The 22,146-nt window shown below is 45.7% G+C and overlaps 1 protein-coding gene across 4 annotated transcripts in view; it reads left to right on the plus strand.

The window, feature by feature from the left end:
* Nucleotides 1-22,146, plus strand: part of COL27A1 (collagen type XXVII alpha 1 chain) — a 245,466-nt gene that overhangs the window by 142,580 nt on the left and 80,740 nt on the right. For all 4 annotated transcript variants that reach the window (XM_083721577.1, XM_083721578.1, XM_083721579.1 and 1 more), the window contains 4 exons: nt 4,355-4,408; nt 8,357-8,410; nt 9,355-9,408; nt 11,244-11,297. In XM_083721577.1, coding sequence (XP_083577703.1) covers nt 4,355-4,408; nt 8,357-8,410; nt 9,355-9,408; nt 11,244-11,297 — 216 coding nt within the window. The remainder of the gene's footprint in view (nt 1-4,354; nt 4,409-8,356; nt 8,411-9,354; nt 9,409-11,243; nt 11,298-22,146) is intronic.

The following is a 22,146-nucleotide window of genomic DNA, read 5'->3' on the forward strand; positions in this document are numbered from 1 at the left end:
GGTGGAAGATGGAACACTGTTTGTGGCTGCTATTCTCTTTCCACCTCTTGCCCCGATCCCCACAAGACCCTTCCAGACATGCTCTTGAGTAAGAAACGTAGGGTCCCTTTTGTACTTAAGAAAACACAGCTGGCCTCTGCTGATTGCAGTTTGAGAGTATGAAAGCCAGGCTGTATTATTTTTACTCAATTAGTTTTCTGTCTAGAAATATCACTGTGGAAAATTTCCATTTCCTTACCAATTATGTCATTAGAAAAAGAATGTTGCGCTTGTTCAGTCAAAATGCCTCCCCCCCTTCCCTCTCTTTTCCACCTCCCCCTCCTGCCCCAAACTCCATTGTAGCCTTTGTGTTGGTATAGTTTTGGGTCCTTCTGCCACCTGTATGGCAAGGAGTTCTTACATTCAGCTTAGGAAGATTTACCAGCTACAGCCATTTCTGAACCAGAGTAGCTCTGGTTCCCTCCCTCCTGGACTACTTTAATACACTCTATTTGGGGCTGCCCTTGAATATGGTCCAGAGGTTGCAGCTTGTTCAGAAGGCAGGGAACGACCAGCCCCAGGTGTTAGCTATGCAGAAATTTAGGTAAAGGTAAGGGGAACCCTGACCATTAGGTCCAGTCCCGGACGAATCTGAGGTTGTGGCACTCATCTCGCATTACTGGCTGAGGGAGCCGGCATACAGCTTCCGGGTCATGTGGCCAGCATGACTAAGCCGCTTCTGGCGAACCAGAGGAGCGCATGGAAACGCTGTGTATCTTCCTGCCAGAGTGGTACCTATTTATCTACTTGCACTTTGACGTGCTTTCGAACTGCCAGGTTGGCAGGAGCTGGGACCGAGCAATGGGAACTCACCCTGTCGCGGGGATTCGAACCGTCGACCTTCTGATCGGCAAGCCCTAGGCTCTGTGGTTCAACCCACAGCACCACCCGCATCCCTAAATTTAGCTATGCAAAAAGTCACTTATCCGATCACAAGGAATTAGTACTCAAATCTTGCTATATACACCACAGATTCAGTTAGATAGGTTTTTTGTTTTTTGTTTAACTTCCTTGTCTGCCTTTTGTTGGTTGGCTGATGAACAGAGGGAGGGAGGTAAGGGGAGCCGTTGGACAAATTAGAAAACATTTTTTCTAGGATTTTCTTTGGGTTTGTGGGGCTTTTGGGGGTCACAATTCCATGGTCAGAAACGAATTAGAAATTTCCCCATAGGAATCAATGGAAATCATCAACTCATTGTGCAGATGCTCACTTAAGAAATGATTTCCAGGGAATTCATTGTGTTCGATAAGCAGGAACTGCATGCAGTAGTTTACAACGCCCTAACTGGATTGAAACCCAATAACATAAACCCAATAACCTTTTCTGTTATTGGAGTTTGCCTGCCCCCCTGATCAATTTGGTTTGCCCTTTTCTGCACCTTTCCTGGGTTGCCATATTTCAAAGAGTGAAATAGCCGGTTGATGAGCTTTTTCGTCCAAAGTTGTTGAAAACTCAAAAATAAGAGAAATATGAAATTTTTGAGCTATTTTTAGGAAAGTTGACACTGCTTCTGACTGCCGTATTCCTGCTATGTCCAGAAAATGTTCCAAGTGCGGTTGTACAATTGATTTTTATGAATGCATTATTATGTTGTCAGTTTTATTTTTGAACTGCTTCCTGTTGAATAGCTCAGCAGCTCTCACGTAGGACAGAAATGGGGAACGTCTGTCCCTACAGATGCCATTTGGCTCCACTTTCTTTGAGCCTAAACAAGCATGACCAGTGGTCAGGGATGTTAAGAATTGTGGTCTGCTAACAGTTGGAGGGTTTCCCACCCCTGATGTAGAAGGTCCCAAGTTGAAACTCTGCAGCCTCCAGTTTAAAAATAAAAAAAGATTTCTAGTAACAGCAAAGCTGGGAATGACTTCTGCTTGAGACCTTGAAAGTAGACAGTCCATTGGTCTGATTCATTGTAAGCATGACCCTTCATTCCTCTTCTAGTGAGTATGATTAGTATGATTAAAAATCAATTAATGCGTTCCTATGGAGTATGATTAGTATGATTAAAAATCAATTAATGCGTTCCTATGGAAACCGCCTTCAGACCAGGTCCGGGGACAGTCTGTCCCCCGACCTCTTCTGAAGGCCGGTGGGGGGCGAAAGTCTTTGCTCCCCCCCGCCTGCCTTCCCGGGACAGCGGAGACTTCTCCGCTGTCCCAGGGCGGTCTTAAAATGCTGGCGGGCGGCAGCGAACCTTTCGGCGGCAGCGCTGCGTTTCTCCGCTCTCCCGGAAGGCAGGCAGGGGGGAGCAAAGACTTTTGCCCCCCGCCCACCTTCAGAAGAGGTCCAGGACCTCTTCTGAAGGCCGGTGGGGGGCGAAAGTCTTTGCTCCCCCCCCCCGCCGCCTGCCTTCAAAAGCCATCCGGGATAGCGGGAAGCGCTTCCCTGCTATCCCGGACTGCTTTTAAAATGCTGGCGGTGGGGAGCAAAGCCTTTCGGCCCCCGCCGGCCTTCCTGGACCTCTTCTGAAGGCCGGGGGGGGGGAAAGGCTTTGCTCCCCACCGCTAGCATTTAAAAGAGGTCCCCGGAGATTTCCCTATGGGCTTTCTTCTTGCGAAGCAAGCCCATAGGGAAATTCGTTTTGCGAAGCGCCTCCAAAACGGAAAACCCTTTCGTCTAGCGGGTTTTTCGTCTTGCGAGGCCTTCGTCTTGCGGGGCACCACTGTACTGTATTTTTCACTCCATAGGGCACACCGGACCATAGGGCGCACCTAGTTTTTAGGGGGGGGAATAAAGGGGGGAATTATCCCCCCCCCAACCGCGAGCTTCCCCTGACCCCAGCCCCCAGAACAGGTCCAGGAGCGGCAGCAAGATTGCGGGCAACCTCGCCGCCGCTCCCAGAGCTTGCAGGGCTGGGGACAGGGGAAGCCTGAGCTTCCCCTGACCCCTGACCCCAGCCCCCAGAACAGGCTGCTATCTGCAAGCCTTCGGAGCCCAGCGGGAACTCCTGCCATGCTCTGAAGGCTTGCGGATAGCTGCCTGAAGCCCGGGGAGCGCAGCAGGAGTTGGCGCTGCACTCCCCGGGCTTCAGGCTGCAGGCTGCTGTCCGCAAGCCTTCGGAGCATGGCAGGAACTCCTGCCGGGCTCCGAAGGCTTGCGGATAGCTGCCTGAAGCCTGGAGAGCGAGAGGGGTTGGTGTGAGCAGTGCCCCCCCAATGCATCTGGGGCGATTGCCCTGGTAGCCCCCCCCCCATGCTACTCCCCTAGCAGTTACTCTAGACAGAACTGAGCTTGACGGTCCAGTGGTCCATACTCAGCATAAGGCAACTTTCTCTGTTTCCCTGCCTTTTGCGGGGAAAGGAACATAGCTCAGTGTTGGAACTGTTTCACATGCAGAAGGTCCCATGTTCAATCTCTAGCATCTCCTGGTAAGATCTGTCTGAAATTATTGAGAGCCGCTGGCAGTCACCATAGCCCAGGTATGGAACCTTTGCCCCCTCCAGATGGCGCTGAACTACAGCTCCCATCATTCCTCACCATTGGCCATGCTTGCTAGGACTGATGGGAATTGTAGTTCAGCAACATCTGAAGTGCCAAACTTCTGCTTTAGATAGCATTCAGCTAGAAAGACCAGTAAGACAGTTTCCTGGTTTTGTATAACTCATTTGAACCATAGCTAAGTGATATAATGTATGCTTCGTATGTGGAAGGTCCCAGGTTCAGTCCTTGACAACTCTAGGTGCCACTGGAAAAGAAACCTGGCTGAACCCTCGACAGCCACTGCCAGTCAATACTGTAGGCTGTACTGAGCTCCATACACTTGGTAATCAAAGGCAACGTTATGCATTCAAGGCCCTTCTTCTTGGATTGCTGTTGCAGGAATACCTATTCTATCCCACCCATCAGATTCCTGTGTTTTATATTGCAGCCCTTTGCTTAGATTAAAGAGAAGAAATATGTAGCAGAGGAAAATCATAAATATAGCACCATCTCTCTCTCTCTGTCTCTCTCTCTCTGGCTTATGGTTGTGGCACTGCCTGTAATTTGTTCCTGGTCTGTTGTGTGTTGTGGCTCCTGCAGGCGCCGAGCTTCAAAGGCCCAACTGTGGTTTTAAAGCGGGACCAGCTGGCTGAGCTGCAGAGGCCACAGTCTGGGAGCAATTGTGTCCCTGCCAGTAGCCAATAAGAGGTTGTGGGCAGTTTTTAAGGGGTGCTGGGCTAATTCATCCCACAAGGAGGACATTATCCCTTTCTCTGTTTATGGCTCTGACTCAAGCAAACCAGAAAATCAATTCTGTTGTTTTTCTTCTCTCTCTCTCTGTCCCCCTCTCTCCACGCCCCGACCCCATGTCACCCTCTTTTTCCCTCTCTTCAGGGCCTGATGGGGTTCATTGGTCCAGTAGGGGAGCCTGGAATAGTCGGGGACAAGGTAAGAATGTGTTGCTAAATGGACTGACTGTATTGTGTTGCAGGGGAACATGAGTGTGGAGAGTCCTGCTTGAGGCTTTCCAGAAGAGGCTTTTGGTTGACTATTGTGAGAACAAGATGCTGGGTTGGGGGGGGTGGCTTTGGCCTGATGCAGCAGAATTCCTTATTTTCACTCAATTTTTCAGTGCTGGCTTTTGGCTCCCCCTTACCCAATATTATTTTTAGGTTGTATCCAGTGTTTGTGCTACTAAGAGTAGAACCATTGAAATTTGTGACGACGACTAACTTTGGTTCATTAATTTCAGTGAATTTACTATGAGTAGAACTTAGTTGGATACAATCCATTATTAATTTACTTATGCAGGCAACTCTCAATTTACGCAGGGGTTATGTTCCAAGGCACCACAGGTTTAAGTGAAACTGTATATTTGAAACAGCATTGAAAAAGCCCACAAACCTTGCCCCTTTTTGTGACCTTATGGGGTCACTTCTGGGTTTGGCGCAATGCACACGGTCATGGTCACACACATATCAGACGTGCCTAAAACAGATTCAGGTAGGTAGCCATGTTGGTCTGATGCAGGTGAAATAAATTAAAAAAATAAAACATTGTCCAGTAGCACCTTGTTGTTGTTTAGTCGTTTAGTTGTGTCCGACTCTTCGTGACCCCATGGACCAGAGCACGCCAGGCACTCCTGTCTTCCACTAAGTCCAACTAAGTTTGTTCTGGGTATAAGCTTTCGTGTGTATGCACACTTCTTCAGATACACTGAAACAGAAGTCACCAGACCCTTATATATAGTGGGAGGGTGGGATGGGGTTTTTCTCAGAAGGGTAGTAGGAGATAGTTGATTGACTGAATGGGTATGGTGAACCTGTTGATGACTGTTAATGACTGTAATTAGTCCTACAGGAAAAAGCAAGGAATAGTATGCAGATGACCAAAAATAGCTTTAGCATATGTAATGAGACAAGAATCCAATATCTCTATTCAGACCAGGTCTCTCCATAGTTTTCAGTTTAGTAGTAAGTTGTAATTCAGCAACTTCTCTTTCAGGTCTATTTCCGAAATTCTTTTGTAATAAGACAGCTGCTTTGAGATTCTGTATTGAATGTCCTGGAAGATTGAAGTGTTCTACTGGCTTCTCTGTCTTATGATTCCTGATGTCAGATTTATGTCCTACTATATATATTCTATATATAAGGGTCTGGTGACTTCTGTTTCAGCGTATCTGAAGAAGTGTGTATGCACATGAAAGTTTATACGTACCCAGAACAAACTTAGTGGGTGCCGAAAACAGTCACTGCCTATCCTCCACCTTTCTTCCAAAGCTCTCAAGATTGTCACATGGTTCTCCCCCCCCCCTCCTCATTTTATCCTCACAGTAGCCTTGTGATAGCTAAGTAGGAATTTGAACCCTGGGCTCCCAGGTCCCAGTACAACACCTTAAGCACTGCATCACACGGTATCATTGGCTGCTGAAGTTCCATCTTTATTCCTCACCCACCGTCATTGCTCATTTGTACCACTTGGGGCTGGTAGACAATGCAGGTGAGTGGGCAGTCAATGGTGGGAAAGGGGAGTGGCAGCAGGGGGCAGTAGCCTCCAGTCAGCAGTGGGTCTCTCCTGCTGGAACTTCAGCCTCAGTAGGAGCCCAACTTAGCTGACTCCACACACCAGGCCTGCAAGCTTGTCATCTAGAAAATCTCAGTTAAGGGACCTCTGCAGAAAATAAACCTAAGATATGTTGGTACAGTGAGGAAGGCAGTTGCAGCTTCTTAAGATTTCAGGTTATGCCCACATTATATGCAGGTGCAAGATATTCTAATGGTCACTTATGCATTTGCAGCAAGGGAGAAGTTAGTTATGTACAGTGTGGCTGTATAATTCTCCCAGGGACAGGTTTCTCAAAAGGATTCTTCAGAGTGTTTCTGTCTTGAAAAATTGTTGTTTGCTGTCCGATGAGGATAAAAACACTATATACATGATGTTTCCATGTTTGCTTTAGCAGCCCAACAGATCAGATAAAATATTATTGTGCAGCATGGAATGCAGTGTGCTGGGAACCATGTGTGCTAAAACGGACCTAAATATTTCGTATCTTTATGGTGACCGATGGTTTTTAGCAAATAAAGTTCGCTGGTGTAAAATTAAGCAACCTAGTCAAACAAGTGCTTTTAAGACCTGTTGAAATTAGCTGTGTGCGAAAGTCTTATGTGCATGCATACATTAACACATTTGAATAAACAGGGGTTTGGGGGTGGGTGGAAGCAGAATATGTTTATGCATGCATGACTCTCAGCTATCACCAGATCCATTAAGTGAAAGGAGTTCTGGGCTGTGTGGTGCCTGTTGGTAACATCTGAGCAATGGCACAGATTTGGGCCTCAGCAGCTTTCCAACCTCCCCTAGATATGCAGATGCATGGAGTATGATTCTCCCATCTGCATCTCCCATCCTATAGCCTAACTAGGAGTCTCAAGGCAATTTGTAATGAAATGTACACAAACCATGCAAGTTAAATATAAAACACCTTTGCACTCTTCAAGCAGGCTTCATCCTGAAGCCGTAGAATTGTGGAACCTTAGCTCCCTTGTTTATTTATCATGTTTGCATTTTATGGGTGAGACTTAATATCCACTTGCACAATGGGGCTTCTCCTCTCCAACCGCTGCCCATGCCCCTTCTTATTTAGAGAGCTGAAGAAGGTTTTGGGAGTGCACAGGGGGCTATAGTGGGAAGAAGGAGCCCTGGTGCACAAGCAGATGACGTCACTGGATGCCACCCAATGTATCAGCCAGATTCAAATAAACCATCCAAGGCAGCCCACCCATGAGGCAAGGTGAGGCGACTGCCTCAAGTGGCAGAATCCACAGGGGCAGCTGATCCCAGTGTAGATCTTTACTTTGGGCTGGCCTGACCAGGAGGTAAGGTGGGCTGCCTGCCTTGGGCAGCAGGATCCACTGGGGTACAGTAGCAGATCCTGATGTAGATCTTTACCCCCCCAACTCCTGATGTAGATATTCCCTCACCCCTTCTTCTCTGGTGGGAGGAGGGCATTTTGGGGTATATCTCAGGTGCTAAGATATCTTGGGCCGGCCCTACCCATACCACTAGTGGAAGCCGGTGCAATAGTTCCTGGTGGCACAACAGGGCTTTCTGTCCCTCATGCCTCCCCAATCAGTACACAAGGAGAGGAGAGGGGAAATTGTTCCATTGGGGCAAGCAGAAATCCTTGTGCTGGAGGATTTATTTATTTGTTGCATTGGTATCCCACTTCTTCGAAAGAGCTCAGATTTGTGTACATGTTTCTCCCCCTTCTCCTTCAGTCCCCGAAACAGCCCTGTGAGGTACTTTAGGCTGAGAAGCAGCGACCGGCCAAACATCACCTAGTGAGCTTCATGGCTGTGTGGGAATTTGAACCCTGATCTCCCAGGTCCAACACTCTAACTGCTGCACTACACTGGCTCTCAGCACTACAGTGAATTTCACACTAAGTATTTACTTGACTGTAGTTTTACTCAGAGCAGACCCATTGGAATATGCATTCATTTCAATGGGTCTGCTCTAAGTAGGACTAATGTTGGCTATAACCCATTATGTTTTATGTGCTGCCTTTCTCCCTGAAGAGCTCGGTAGCGTTACGTGGACTCCTCACTACTGCCACTGTTTTGATCCTCACAATAGCTCCTTGTGAGGTAGGTTAGGCTGAGATGCAGCAACTGGGTCCAGCCTTATCCAGCCTTCCTTCCAATGGGTTTCCCAAGTGGTCTCTCATTCAGGCATCAGCAAGACCTGGTCATGCTTAGCTTCGTCTATGCTGCTGCATCACATGCCTTCAGGCTTTAGGGTTTACAACACTTTTACAATTCCCTCCACCAATCCTTGGCACATTGTTTGCTAACAGAACTTCTTACTCTTCCTTCTGTGTGCACCTGTCTCCCTTAGGGGGATCGGGGTGCAGTAGGACCTCCAGGACCACCGGGCGTCAAGGGATCGATGGTAAGGAGTAAGTCTGCATTCTCTCGCCTCCTTTTCTGCCTGAAGAACCATAATCTGTGCTCCTCTCCCGCTGCCACTTGGAGGGCATGCTTTTCTCCCTCCCCCCATGCTTGGGGGCATGGAGGGTGGTTGACCCATGCCAAGTTATAATATCTTCACACTGATTTCCCAGGTAGCCTCTGAAGTCTTCACATGTTAGGCCCTTGACCATTTAGGGTTTGTGAAGACCTCAAAGCAACCCAAGATTTACTGCTGCTGATTGTCGTGTGCTTGCATTATTTTTCAGTGTTTAAGATGATGGTTGTTGCTAAATATTCTTAGTTCAAAATTTGGGTTCATATTACAGTGGTATCTCATTTTGAGTCCGCCCCGTTTAGGGTCCATTTCGTCAAACGTCCACGGCAAACCCGGAAGTACCGGAATGGGTTATTTCCAGGTTTGCCACTTGCGCATGCGCAGAAGCACATGCGCAGAGCAGGGCTTTGCTGAGTGTGCCTTTTGTCAAGCATCTGGGGCTCCAGAACGGATCCTGGATGCAAGAGGAGGTACGACAGTATACACTGATGGTGAATGCACAGGATCCACTGTACCTCCCTGGTGCCCTATATCTCCAAAATAAAGCTCAACAACTGTGGGTGATCTCAGGTGTTGGTGGGGCACGCTCCACTGCTGCCCGTGTGCAAGCAGTCTCCCACCACCCCAGGCACTGGCAGGGGTTGCTATGCTGGTGCTGGGGTTCTGTCTGATGTTTAAACTATTGAGTTCTTAATTTTGGGGTAAAATAAATAAATAGGGGCTATCTTATACATGGGGGTGTCCTATACAAGGAAAAATATGGTGCATTCAGCGCTATGTAAAGCAGGGTGGAGATGGCTGAATTGCATCTGGATATGAATACAGACGTATTATGCAGAGCTTCATGCGTTCTCTCCTTTGTTATATAGGGGCACCCTGGAATACCTGGAGCAATTGGTGAACCAGGGCTCCCTGGACAGCCTGTAAGTCAAGCCTATTTTCCTTGCTGCTCCCCAATGCCCCTTGTCTTTCATACCCCTACATATTTTATTCAAGGGAGAATAAGTTATCTTCTGCTAGGGATGCTGGATAAATTAGATCCTGCTTTCATTTTATGGAGAAACACTTCTTGAACCAATACAAAAACTGCTACCCTTTGAAGTTGTCCAGCATTTGTCCAGCTTTTTCTATGCAGTTCTCCAACCAAACAAGGTGTTCAAAAATCCATCTATAAGAAGGAAATGTAATGGAAACAACATCCAAAAATGTATTAAGTTGGAGAAAATTGCTTCCAAAAAATGGTCACATTAGTCAAAACTGCAGGCAAAATTCTGTTTATTGGGGAAAATTCACTCTAAAATGCTGATGGATTTTTATGAGGAAATCATGGGTTGCTGTGTAAATTTGGAAAACTGAATTTAAGATAAGAAAAAACTGGAACTAGAAATTGTCAGATTCATACTCCCCTCTCTTCCCATCAGTGCTACATCTGAATACTTGCTTGTGAATGAGCTCTGTGATTTGTTGTTTGAGTGATCAGGTCAAATTTGTTAAGGGAAAAAAGAAGGCAAAACCCTGAAACTGAACTGTGGGCGGGTGAAGGAATTTTATAGACGAGTAATAAGCTGGTAGTTTTTTTTTAAAGACAAGGAAATAAAGAGAGGAATAAACCATATTACAGATTATTAAATATTGTTTGATTCTAACTCCCATAAGGGCCAGTCAGCATGGGTGGCAGCAGCCTCAGGGAGTATTGGGAGTTGTAGTCTAGCAGTATCTGATGAGCTGTGAGGGTTCCCCGTGCCTGAACGATCCATTTTGTTGGGTTACGCTGATGTTTTTGATTAATCTGGTTGTTAATTGATTACAGTGGATGCTCGGGTGGCGAACGTGATCCATTCGGGATGCACGTTCGCAACCCGTGTCTGCGCACGCGCGGGTTGCAATTTGGTGCTTCTGTGCATGCGCAAAGCGCGATTTAGTGCTTCTGCACATGTGCGATCATCGAAACCCGGAAGTAACCTGCAACCCGAAAAAATGCAACCTGAAGCGGCTGTAACCCGAGGTATGACTGTATATGTATTTATTGAGTATTAAACTGTGAGCTGCCTGAAAAACATGGTTGATTGAGGAGTATAGAAATGCCATAAATAACAGTGCAGTCCTAACCATGTCTACTCAGAAGTAAGCCCTAATGAATCGGTTAACTATTGCTTAACTAGCCACGGCCCAACCCACTTGCACAACGCAAATGTCCGCAGCATTTTACCTAAGGGCTACAGAACCTTTTACATCCTGAAGGCCGCATCCTGCCACAGGCAGCTTTCTGTGGGCTGTGTTGCCAGTGGCAGATGGGGCCAGAGAGCAACGTGAGTAGGATCTGAATCAAAAGTGGGTAGCACCAAATGGGGCCCTGTTGCATTTGATCAGTAGTTTACATCCCAGCCATGCAAAACTAAGGGTTCTGCACCGACTAAACACACACACACAGTTGGTCCATCCTACATCCAAGCCAATAGGAGGCTCTGTTCAAAGACACAGTTCAGCCAAGTTGTGAAGTAGAGACTGTGAGGTGAGTGGTCTGGCGAGCATCCCAAGGGCAAGATAGGGAGGTCTTGAGGGCTACATTTGGCTCATGGACTGGAGTGTCTCCCTCCATCCTCCCACACCTACACTTTATAGCAAATTTCCCATTTCAGATATGCTCATCTAACTTAGGTCTTGCTTTTTAAAAAATAATGGAACTCAAACATTTTGGAGTCCTGATGTGACCCCATCCTGTAAGCAAGTTACCTCCACATTTTTCTTGTTTTACCAGGGTCCTGCTGGAGTTCGTGGATCCCCAGGATCAAGAGGTTCAAAAGGTCGCCGGGTAAGTTGTGGCTAAATTTGTAAAGTTGCCTGTTGATAATTTTCCTTTAATGTCCCAAAGAAGAAATTGCAGTGGGGCATTGCATGCAGTAAAAATATTACTAAGGATGGCGGAAAATGGTGATACAGGCTTTTGTGTGTGTGCATGTAGCAGTTGGGTGGAATTGCTGATTTGTTTGTTTGCTCATAAAATCATTTGTGCTTTGCCTGCTGGTCCTCAAGAAGACCCCATAGCAGCTTACAGCATTAAAACCATAGGGCATTTCCAGGTAGACCTATTATAGTAAGGTTACCAAATGTCCCCATTTCCTGGGGACAGTCCCCAGATTTACAAATCAGCCCCCATACAAAATCCATTGAAGTTGAAACGTGTCCCTGGATTCATTGGAAAAAATCTTATAAGTGTCTTCTTTAGAATTTCTTTTTAATGGAGCATCCAGAATCAGCATCCTCTCGCAATCATCTCGTGCCTTTGCTTCCTTCCTGATTTGCTTTCTGTTAATGGGGGAAATCCAACTTTTATGCAAGATCTGGAGCAGCAATGCATCAAATCTTAATTGTTAGTGTGTCTTTGTGCTTTTAGCCCTAAGGTTTCTGATGGGTGTGGTTTTTACTTGGCTGATGATGTTTTTAGAGGCTATCCTCTAACTTCAACTCCTTCTGGGTGCTCCTCACCTGATTGCACCTATGCCACTTCGTTTCAGTCTATTTATAACTGTCAAACGTCTACTACAGATAATTTTCAGAAGAGTGCTTTGCTAAGGACCTCCAAACAGGAAATGTGGACAAGTTCCCACAGTTTATTGTTTTAAGATATATATCGGAAGTCTTCTGGAATGCTTGTATCTCTTTATAACAAGCCGCCATAACAAACGCTTCTAATATTCAGTATTAGGAAGTACCTGCTAGTACCATTGTATGTATGCCTTTTATGGAACACGTAGGCTGTTTTTGTACATTGCACAATGCAGATTACAGTGTGCATGTATTGGCTGTAGGTCTGTTTACCTTAAACAGTCAGGCAGCATTGCAGCCTGGCTGAAGGGGAGATTGTAGCCTCTTCCTGCTCCCTCCTTGGTTAAGGGTATCCTGTTAAAGGAAACCGTGGAGAGTTGCTTCAGTTTGACTGCCAGACTGGGACTAGAGCCATAGAACTCCTTTAGTGAGGACCCCTTGGGGGTACCCCTATTTGATGTAAGTCTTGGTGCCCCCCATGTTGTGGTTTACCCTTGATACACTCCCAGCAGATGGGCTGGAGTTAATTAAATGGCTTCACCCAATGCCTATTCCAAACCATTTTCATCTGTATCCGATAAAGCTGTGGCCTATTTGAACCCACTGTCTAGTTTGGTTATTTCATATTGTCTAGTATGGTTATTTCATCATATAGGGAGAATGACTGGGTCACAGGGCCTTGGCACACAAGTTCCTGTCCTGCAAGGGTAGCTAACTCCTTCCACCCCAGTGTGGAAGGAGTGTATCTGAAGAAGTGTGTGTATCTGAAGAAGTGTGCATGCACACGAAAGCTCATACCAAGAACTGACTTAGTTGGTCTTTAAGGTGCTACTGGAAGGAATTTTTTTCGTCCTTCCACCCCAGCCAGCATGGCCAATGATCAGGGATGGTGGGAGCTGCCATTCAACAACATCTGAATTTGTGATTTCTAAGTCTCATCTAGAGACCCTCCTTCTCACAACCATTCTTGCCTGGGTCAGAACAGAGGCAAGGTGAGCCTGCAGGTTGCAACAATGAAGAGGTACTCATGCCAGTTGGCCCCTTTCTGGTGTGGAGCATTGGCAGATATCTGGCTGTGCTGACCCTTGATGCCAGCTCCAATTTTGTGGATGCTGTAGGTAGGGGCATGGTTTCTCCTTAGGCACTCAGTAACTCTCTTTGGGAATCTGGAATGGAGGTTGCTGTTCTACATAATATTACCACGCTGGGACCAATGAGACTTCAGAACTGACAGTTCCAAATTTCATGGAGGATTGTGGGAAGATCCAGATTGAAAAGATGCACAGGCCTTGAATTCAGCTGAGCACTGCCTTTTGTCAAATTTCCTGTGGTTCTTGTTGTGAGGGAGAGCATGCCACAGTGGCTTCAGCCCACAATACCAAATATCTGCTAGTTTGGATACCAGCTGGAAGAAAATCCATCTTTAGGTTTCCCATTCATCAGATTTGGCACAAAGACAGGAAGGGGCTGGCTTATGTGTCACAAAGCAGTTGTTCCTTCAAATGGCAGCCTAAGCTGTTAAACTTGCAAGCAAATCTTTAGTTGATATAAATCTATCTGTTTTAAAATTGATTCAAGCTTGTACCCCTGCCATGAGTTAGTGAAGATTAGAATTTACAAACAGCATTATATTACACAGTTCTACGTATTCACCTTTAAAATGTGGCGATGTGAACCAAATTTATAGTTTTGCTTTTATGTCTGTATTTAAGAGCTTGGTTGGAACAAATACAAATTTACAATATCTAGTCTGGCTTTGCTGCTGTCCTGGATCTGAAACCAGAGATGAAGTAGTGTGTGTATTCAAGGTCAGAGGAGTGGGGGGAAGTTAGGTTCAAAGATCTGGAGGCACTCAAGTTACCATGCAAACAAGAGCTCGGAGCTTATTGTTTTCAGAGAAGTTAAAGAATTGCCTGGAATTACATGCAGGAATTCTTTAAAGCTCCCAGAGTGGCTTACAAAAATCAGGAGTAAGACAGTCCCTGCCATCAGGCTTACAATCAAAAAATACATGACACAAGAGGGGAAAGGGAGGAGGAGGGAAGAGGAGAGAAGCAAGATTGGGCACCAATTCTTTAAGTTATAGCTCTTACAGCATAGTTCTGTTGACATCGATTCTGGCTGCCTTGGACAGAACCCTTCTCTATAAGAACTCCTCACAATCAGATATAAGAGCTGAGCAGCTAAATTTGTTTGGACTAGAAAGGCTGGGCTGTTCCTCCCACACAGTTTCCTTTTATCAAACAGCTGATTTGCTAGTATTTAGAGTCCTGCAGTTTACTTTCGTGCAGTAAATGAAATTTATAGGCCACCTTGTAGACTCAATGGCTCTCAAGGCAGTCTATAAAAGCCATGATGTCTCTCAAGATGGAACATGAACTAAAGCAACACACAAGTTGTAAAATAAGTTACTGGCACCAGCAAGAGATGGCACTGTGTGTGTGTGTGTGTGTGTGTGTGTGTGTGTGATTATTAGGGCTGGGTGAATTGTCATATTCGGTTTTTCTCATTTTTCTAGTCTTAAGTCCATTTTTTCTAGATTTCCACATCCATTTATGATTTCTAAGAGCTCGTGAAAGTTCTGGGGGTGGGGGCATCTTATTCCTCAACAGAGCTCTTGGCATAGAGAAGTAGCCGGTAGATTTTCTCCTTGTATTTCTAGAGGTTGTAAAAACTAAACAACACCCATTTTTGCATGAGAGGAGCCAATGACATGCAGAGAGCCACCACTGTTGAGTGGGAATTGATGGAAAATTCTTCCAGAGCAGCCTGCCCTGAGGCAGAACTAATCTCCACTCATTAGTGTGGAAATCTCCAGTGCTCTGTGCCACACAAAAGCAGCAAAGCCAAGAGGAAGAACCTCTTTAAGCATCTCATTCTGGAGCACCAGACTCCCTCCTTCTTGATTTCTCTCTGCCTTGCCACCCCACACCCCAAGCCAAGCCTGTGCTTACAGCAGCCAGTTCTCTGCAACTGCAGTATTGTGGTACCTCTGCCAAAAGGCCCCAGATTGTGCTGGGTTCCCTCCATTCGCCTTCCTTTCCAGCTCAGGCTGAGCAAAGCAGGCAACTGGTGAGGCGTGGCGCCAGTGGCAAAGCTTTCCGGCTGCCCTCGCCCCAGAAGCTGTCAGAGCCACTTAATTTTGGAAAGCTGCTCTCCCAACCAACCACCGATTTCTCTAAAAAATAATAATGCTATTTTAATGAGGTGGAAATAAGGCAGTTAAAGACTTTAGAAAGACCAGCGGGACTTTTCACTTTAGCAGAGTGAAAAGCTGGGTCCTGAATGAGTTCAGCTCTTTCCATGCTCTGGGTGGCCAGATCTACTCTGGCCTGGAGCGGATGAAGCACTTCTGGAGGCCCTGCTGTTAAATTAGGGTCACTGCGGATCATTGTGCTCATGAAATCAAGGCTGAACAATGCACTAAGGGCCAAGCTACAGGTGACATTATTCACATGTTTAAACAATTGTGCTTAACCTGGCTTTTACTGTGACCCAAACGCCTGGTCCATCCATCATGCGTAAAGCTTTCCTGTAGGTTAATCTTTCAAATAGGCTTATGGCAGTTATTAGCCGACAAAGAAATGCTACTATTGCCTTCTAGGGAGAGAGTGCTCTGTCACTGTTCCATAAGGGTGTAGGAAGCCGCAGATTGATTCCACAAGAAACAGCTGTCTTGAAGCATGGTGTGATCTATCTGGGCTCTTACGTTCTTTGATGGAGCACAAGTGGGGAATCCTTTTCTGCCTGAAGGCCATGTTCCTCTCTGGGCAACTTTCTAAGGGGCACATACCAGTGGTGGGGTAGGCAAGAAGCAAGAGTGGGCTGAGCAACTAATGCAAATTTTACCTTTATACAGTAGGCTAGTTTCTACACATACTGGGAAACCTCTTTTTTATGGTCCGTTACTGCATCTCATAGGGACGCGGGTGGCGCTGTGGGTAAAACCTCAGCGCCTAGGGCTTGCCGATCGCATGGTCGGCGGTTCAAATCCCCACGGCGGGGTGAGCTCCCGTCGTTCGGTCCCAGCTCCTGCCCACCTAGCAGTTCGAAAGCACCTCTAAGTGCAAGTAGATAAATAGGTACCGCTTTACAGTGGGAAGGTAAATGGCGTTTCCGTGTGCTGCTCTGGTGCCGGTTCACCAGAGCAGCTTCGTCACGCTGGCCACGTGACCCGGAAGTGTCTCTGGACAGCGCTGGCCCCCGGCCTCTAGAGTGAGATGAGCACACAACCCTAGAGTCTGTCAAGACTGGCCCGTACGGGCAGGGGTACCTTTACCTTTACTGCATCTACTGTGCTGCAGCCGTGTTTGGGCTCCAGGTTTGAGGAGGCCCTCTGGGAAAATGTGTTCTGGTCAGCCCCTTCATATATTGATGGGCTTCCCATTGGCTTATCTGTCAGTGGCAGCAACAGCTGCACTGTGATTTGCACTGATTTTAAATACCCATAATGCATCACTCCAAGGCACTGGTGGAAATTTAAATGGTATCTTCTGCTTAGTATCCACCATTTAAATTTCCAGTCATGCTTAGTGAGAATGACAGTTGACTTCCAGACCCATCTGTTTGGGATTGGGTACATTTGAGAAAACAACTGTTCTAACAGTGAAGAACAAACAGATTGCATTTGTACAGATTAGTGTAATACTGGATAATAAAATTTCATTTGATTATTATGAAAGGTTGCATCCCACTTTTTCATGAGTACTGGGTGGTTTCCTGCGATAGTCCAAACAACCCACATGTTCTGTGAACATTTGCCACATGTAGTATAATGAAAATTGACTGTGCTTGGCTCTAGCCACTCTGACCTGGAACATCAATTTCTCAGCCAGTGCTATGGACCATACTAGCATGCCAAGAGTCTGTTTTAAGACCAGCCCCAGTTTTCCACCCATGCCACTGGTAACAGAAAAACTAAGATATCATTGATAGGATAACCTTGAGCGGGTGTAACTCTAAGCCCAAGTATGGCCTGTGCAGGAGACTTTTCAATTGTTATATTGCATATCAAACTGATTTACTTGAAGGGATGGGGTCAATAGTGAGCCCATCTGGGGAGTTGGGGGTCTGGACAGCTGCCTAAGGTTTCTAGATGGTGGTATTGACCTGGGATTAAAGATGAGTGAAAAATTGGATTCCGTTCACATTTAAATGTGAAACTATCAAATTTTCATTTTCTGAAACAATATGTGGACTGAAACGCTGCCTTTCTTCAAAATTCTCCATTCTCCAGTGTTTGCAGTGCTGTTCTCCAGGCATGTAATGTGCATAAAACTGCACACTAAAGTGTGCATGTTAGTGAAAACAACATGAAAAAAGGGGGATGACATTACAAAAATGTGTATGACATACATAACTGCATATCATACTGTGGTGAAAATCACAAAATGCTGGTGAATTTTCATGACACCCTTCCTTCCTTCCTTCCTTCCTTCCTTCCTTCCTTCCTTCCTTCCTTTCTTTCTTTCTTTCTTTCTTTCTTTCTTTCTTTCTTTCATGGCACTCATGTTTCAGCAAGAATCGCATACCATGACTCTGGTGCCACCAGTGAAAAGGCCCACCTCTGTGTCCCCCACAAGCCAATAGGCTTTAATTAACCTCCCACATGCCTAGTAAAATTGTTACAGGATGAGCAACATGTGTTGCATACTTAAGCAGCTCTGCCCTAACCAACCTCACCCTAATCATCTCATGTGAACAAGCCTTTAATTTCATCGTCATTCTTTTCCTTTTCCTTTTCGTTTTGGTTTTGTTAAGTTTCTGAGGGGCAGTAATTCCAGATCCTGTCCTCTTCAGCATTCCCTGTGTTTCTGATCCCACATCCAAGGATGTAATTCAAATCAGAATGGAAAGACATTAATGCAGCTTTTTGCCAGATGCATGTGGATTCTGTCAGTGTTTAATTTCGGTTTTGAAGGCAAGACTAATGGCTGATCTGGTTTTGATTGAGAAGAACAATGGAGATTTTTTAGGGGTCTCTGCTTAAATGTTTATAGTTATTAGACTAAGAAAACACCGGGTAAACTTCTGGGGGGAGGGGACAGAAACGACCTTTTAGATAAATATACCTCCTGATAGAAGAATATAATTTTGTTCTGATTTAGTTGAGGCTTTCCCATTCCCTCTTAGAAAAAAAAGTTTTATTTTGTTTTTTTGTTTAAAAAAACTAATATAGGAAGTCTATTTTTGTTCCATTCTTCACAAATACCTTTTTTCCTCTTTTGGATGAGTCCCAGATTTTCAGCAAAATGATTTAATCTAAGGATTAATTTTAAACACATGCCAAAGACTGCTCATGCCCTCTACACATGCACCAAATCCTCTCTGGAATTAAGTCCATATGTGTTGGGGTTCAGGATTAGATTCCCTGGTTGGATGCAAATCTGGGCCACTTCATGAATGGCCACTCTCATGATCATACCTAGGGCTACAGCTGATGGGAGACAGAGTCCATCAACATCTGGAGTGGCCACAGCTCCCCCACTCCTTGTCCGTGTTGTTAATAGAACTGGTTCTTAATCTGCCATTTTCTGGGGCGAGAATCCATAGCTTTCATCAGTTTCTCAAAGAAATCCATGATCCAATAAAAATTGAGAATGGCTGGACTTGAAAATCTTATGCAATTTCAATTTGGCCTTCTCTCTTGTGGCCTTTTAGCAGTCCTTAACAATTTATTTATTTTCTACTCAGCTTTTTATAGACTGTGTTGCTGGTTCTCATTTATATAATTTTAATCAGATGCTAGTTTTATTACATGCTAGCATATTCCATTGTTGTATTATGCTTTGCAAAGTTTTCCTTGCAAGCCTCTTCCTGTGATGGCTAGGGAGGTCATTTGTCCTGCTTTGCAGAGGAAATTCTTCTGTTTGAAAGCATCTCTGTCTGAGAGACTCTCCTGCAGCCAAGTGTTGTGTAAAGATAAAGGGGTAGTTTCCAACTAAGTTCTGTTCAGAGCAGACCCACTGAATTAATGAATCCAAGTTAGTTGTGGCCATTTGTTTCAATGGATTATATCCAACAATAGTCCTACTCAGAGTAGGCCCATTGAAGTTAATATATGTGACCAACTTCTGTCCATTACTTCCAGTCTGCTCTGACTAGACTTAGTTGGATACAACTCAATGAGTCTACCCTGAGTAGCACCATCACTGGATATAATCCAGAATCTTTCAGCCATAAAATGCTTGGGTAGGCAAGAATGTTTTCAGCTTCTCCTGAATGTCAATGATGAACAGAAAGGTAATTCCAGAAATAAGGAATTATCCTTGTGAAGACCCTGTCATGGGTGAATACCAACCTGGCAGTCCCCAGTGGTGTCACTGCCAATAGGACCTTCCCTGCCAATTGCAGGGCCTGAGATAGTTAATACTGGGGAAGGTATTCTTTTAGGTTTTGGGTCCCAATACCATTTAAGGCTTTGTGTGCTATTTCTAACACATTGAACTGAGCCAAATTAGCTAATTGATAGCCACTTCTGATGAAAAGCATTACATAAACACACTAAATAAATGGATAAAGCATGAATAATTATGTTGTTGTTAGTGTATTAATTTATACACTGCTTAATGCCAAAATAGGCTTCTTAGCAGTTTACAAAGTAAAAATATAATAATTACTGCCTCTTTTAGTTGCTCTGAAACTACCTACTGTAGAAGGAAGCAGGGGGATAAGGAAAAACTTCTGAAAGCTAAGATAAACAAGAAGGAAAAGAACAAGAGGAGAGGAACTCTGATGAGATGGAGGGATGGGGCAGTTTCAGGAGTTGTTGTGGGCCACATACCACCTACCTGTGACCTGGAGGACCAGAATCTTAGGTGTATGTTTACTCCATCTTATGGGCACGCCAGTCTTATATCTCCCAGAAGATTTTGCCACTGAAACAGTTTGTTAACTATGGACTAGTTCCATCACATAGCAAGGAACACATCATAACCTTTTAAATATATTTCTGGAAGTTGGTGCAATTCTTGGAGGGCCTCCTGGCTGCTGATGGGCCATTCATAGGCGCCGACTCCATGGGGCCTGAGGGGGCCTGAGCCCCCTCAAAAATTCGTTTTGGGGGGCTCTGCCCCCCCAATAATTTAAGAAAATTATTAGTTATATTATGCTTTGTAAAATCACAAAATTATGTTGGTATTTTTTATTTTCCTTGTTTGACGATAGTTACCTTTTAAAATACATTCAGTAATGAGTTAAAACAAAGCCACTCCCGATCTAGAGAGGGGGTGGGGTTGCGGGCTCTCGACCCATCAACAATCTCGCGGGGCTGGCGTCAGCCCCGCGAGAAGCGGGGATTCCCCCTAGCTCATTAATATTCACCGCCCACGGCGGCAGCCAATCGGCTGCCGCAAAGGGCGGGCCCTCACAGGTTCACTTAAGGTCGGGGCAGCCCGGGGCTCGCCCCTTTCGTTCCCCCAGCAGCAGCGGTTTGGAGGTCTTGGGCCCCCCCCCCCATATTTTTTATAAGTCGGTATGGGCCCCTGCCCCCCCAATATTTTTTATAAGTCGGCGCCCCTGGGGCCATTTCCTGGCCCAGGGCGGCCATTTCTCTTGTTCATCTGTGACTGCCACTGTCAGCTAACAGAGATTTCACAGGCTTCAACTAATTGGTGCAATGTTGCCTCTAGGATATTGCACCTAGGAGGTAGGAACAGGTAGAACTTGTTCATAGTCATATCCTAAATGCAAACAGAAAGATGTTCACAGTGTGAGGTCAGTGGTTGATAAAATGGACAGTGAAGGGATTAGTTCAGTTTACACTTTGAAGAGGACTGCTGTGTTGTGCATGGCAGAGAGCAGCTGCGTTAAAGTTACAGCATTTCAGTTGCTTCTATAGTTGTTGGCAGCATTAGCTGTACCTCATCAGGGTGTTTGGCCTTTGCATCCTGTGGTTTTTCCAGTATTTGTAGTAAAAAATACAGTACAGTGCAATCACATCTTAGGTGCAATGAACTTCTGCGATTTCAACTTTGTGTGGTTGAAAGCTGTCCAATTAAACCCCCACAAAATAAGCTATCTGATTAAAACTCTTGGATGCAAGGGCGAGAGCTTAAAAGCTCCTTTCGCACCAAGTTTTTCCAGCACAGGAAGAGCTTTGAATCTCTCCCCCTTGCTTACTGGGCTCAGGGATGCTCTTGCATTTAACCACCACAACAATCCTGTTAGGAGATAGGTAAGGCTGAGAGGCAGTGACTGGTCCAAGGTGAAAGCTTCATGGCCAAGTGTGGATTTGAACCCTGGTCTCTCAGGACCTAGTTCAATACTCTAACCACTGCACCTAACTGATGCTAGTGAAATTCAGTTAAAATGCCTATTGCCTGCTTGGAAAGGAAAATAGTTGTTGGCGTCCATCTGGCTTGAGAGACAATGGAGTGTTCCTCCAAGGGTGAAGTCAAACTGCTGTGTTAGCACCACCAAAGGGACCTCCCTGGGGCGCAAGCCTGAGCAGTGGGTATGGAGGTCCTGAGCTCAACTCTTGGAATTGCTGATGTGGTCCAAATGAAAGCAGAGCAATACATCTGGCGCTACCTTGGCTGCAGGAGTTGCCAGAGGGAGGCATACAAAGCACCTTTCAATCGTCTTAGGAACCCCTCTGCAGATTTGTATAGGGTTTACTCCTAAGCCTTTTGTTCCCCCGAAAACATTCCACAAAGCAGTGGAGGTTTAGGATCAGAGTTTTCTTTCTCCTGGATGGACTACCTTCCCAGGCTGATGAGCCCCATCTGCCCCTCATTTCCCTCTACAGCACATGCAGAAACTGCCTTCTTGACTGCTAGACCACCTCTTGGTCTCATCCATTCAATCCGCTGCAGCCTGTCTTTGCATGCAGGGGAAGTCTGTAACTCACCTGGGGTTGGAGAGCCATCTGCTTCCCTCAACTTGTTTAGCTGGCCAGTTGAAGCCATTCCTGGGGTGTGGCCGCTGCCACATGCTAACAGGACAGCTTCTAGGAGCCACAGGTGAGCACTGAGTGCAGAGCAAGGACCAAAGGAGGGCAAACTACCTTAGAAGGAGCATGACTGACCCCCACCAGAGATACTACCCCTCCCCCAACACTCCAAAGGGAAATAGTAAATAAGTAAGTAATATATTGAAAGGGGCAGGAAGAAGGA

This window comes from Podarcis gaigeae (genome assembly GCF_964106915.1).
Source record: "Podarcis gaigeae genome assembly, chromosome: Z".
NCBI lineage: Eukaryota > Metazoa > Chordata > Lepidosauria > Squamata > Lacertidae > Podarcis > Podarcis gaigeae.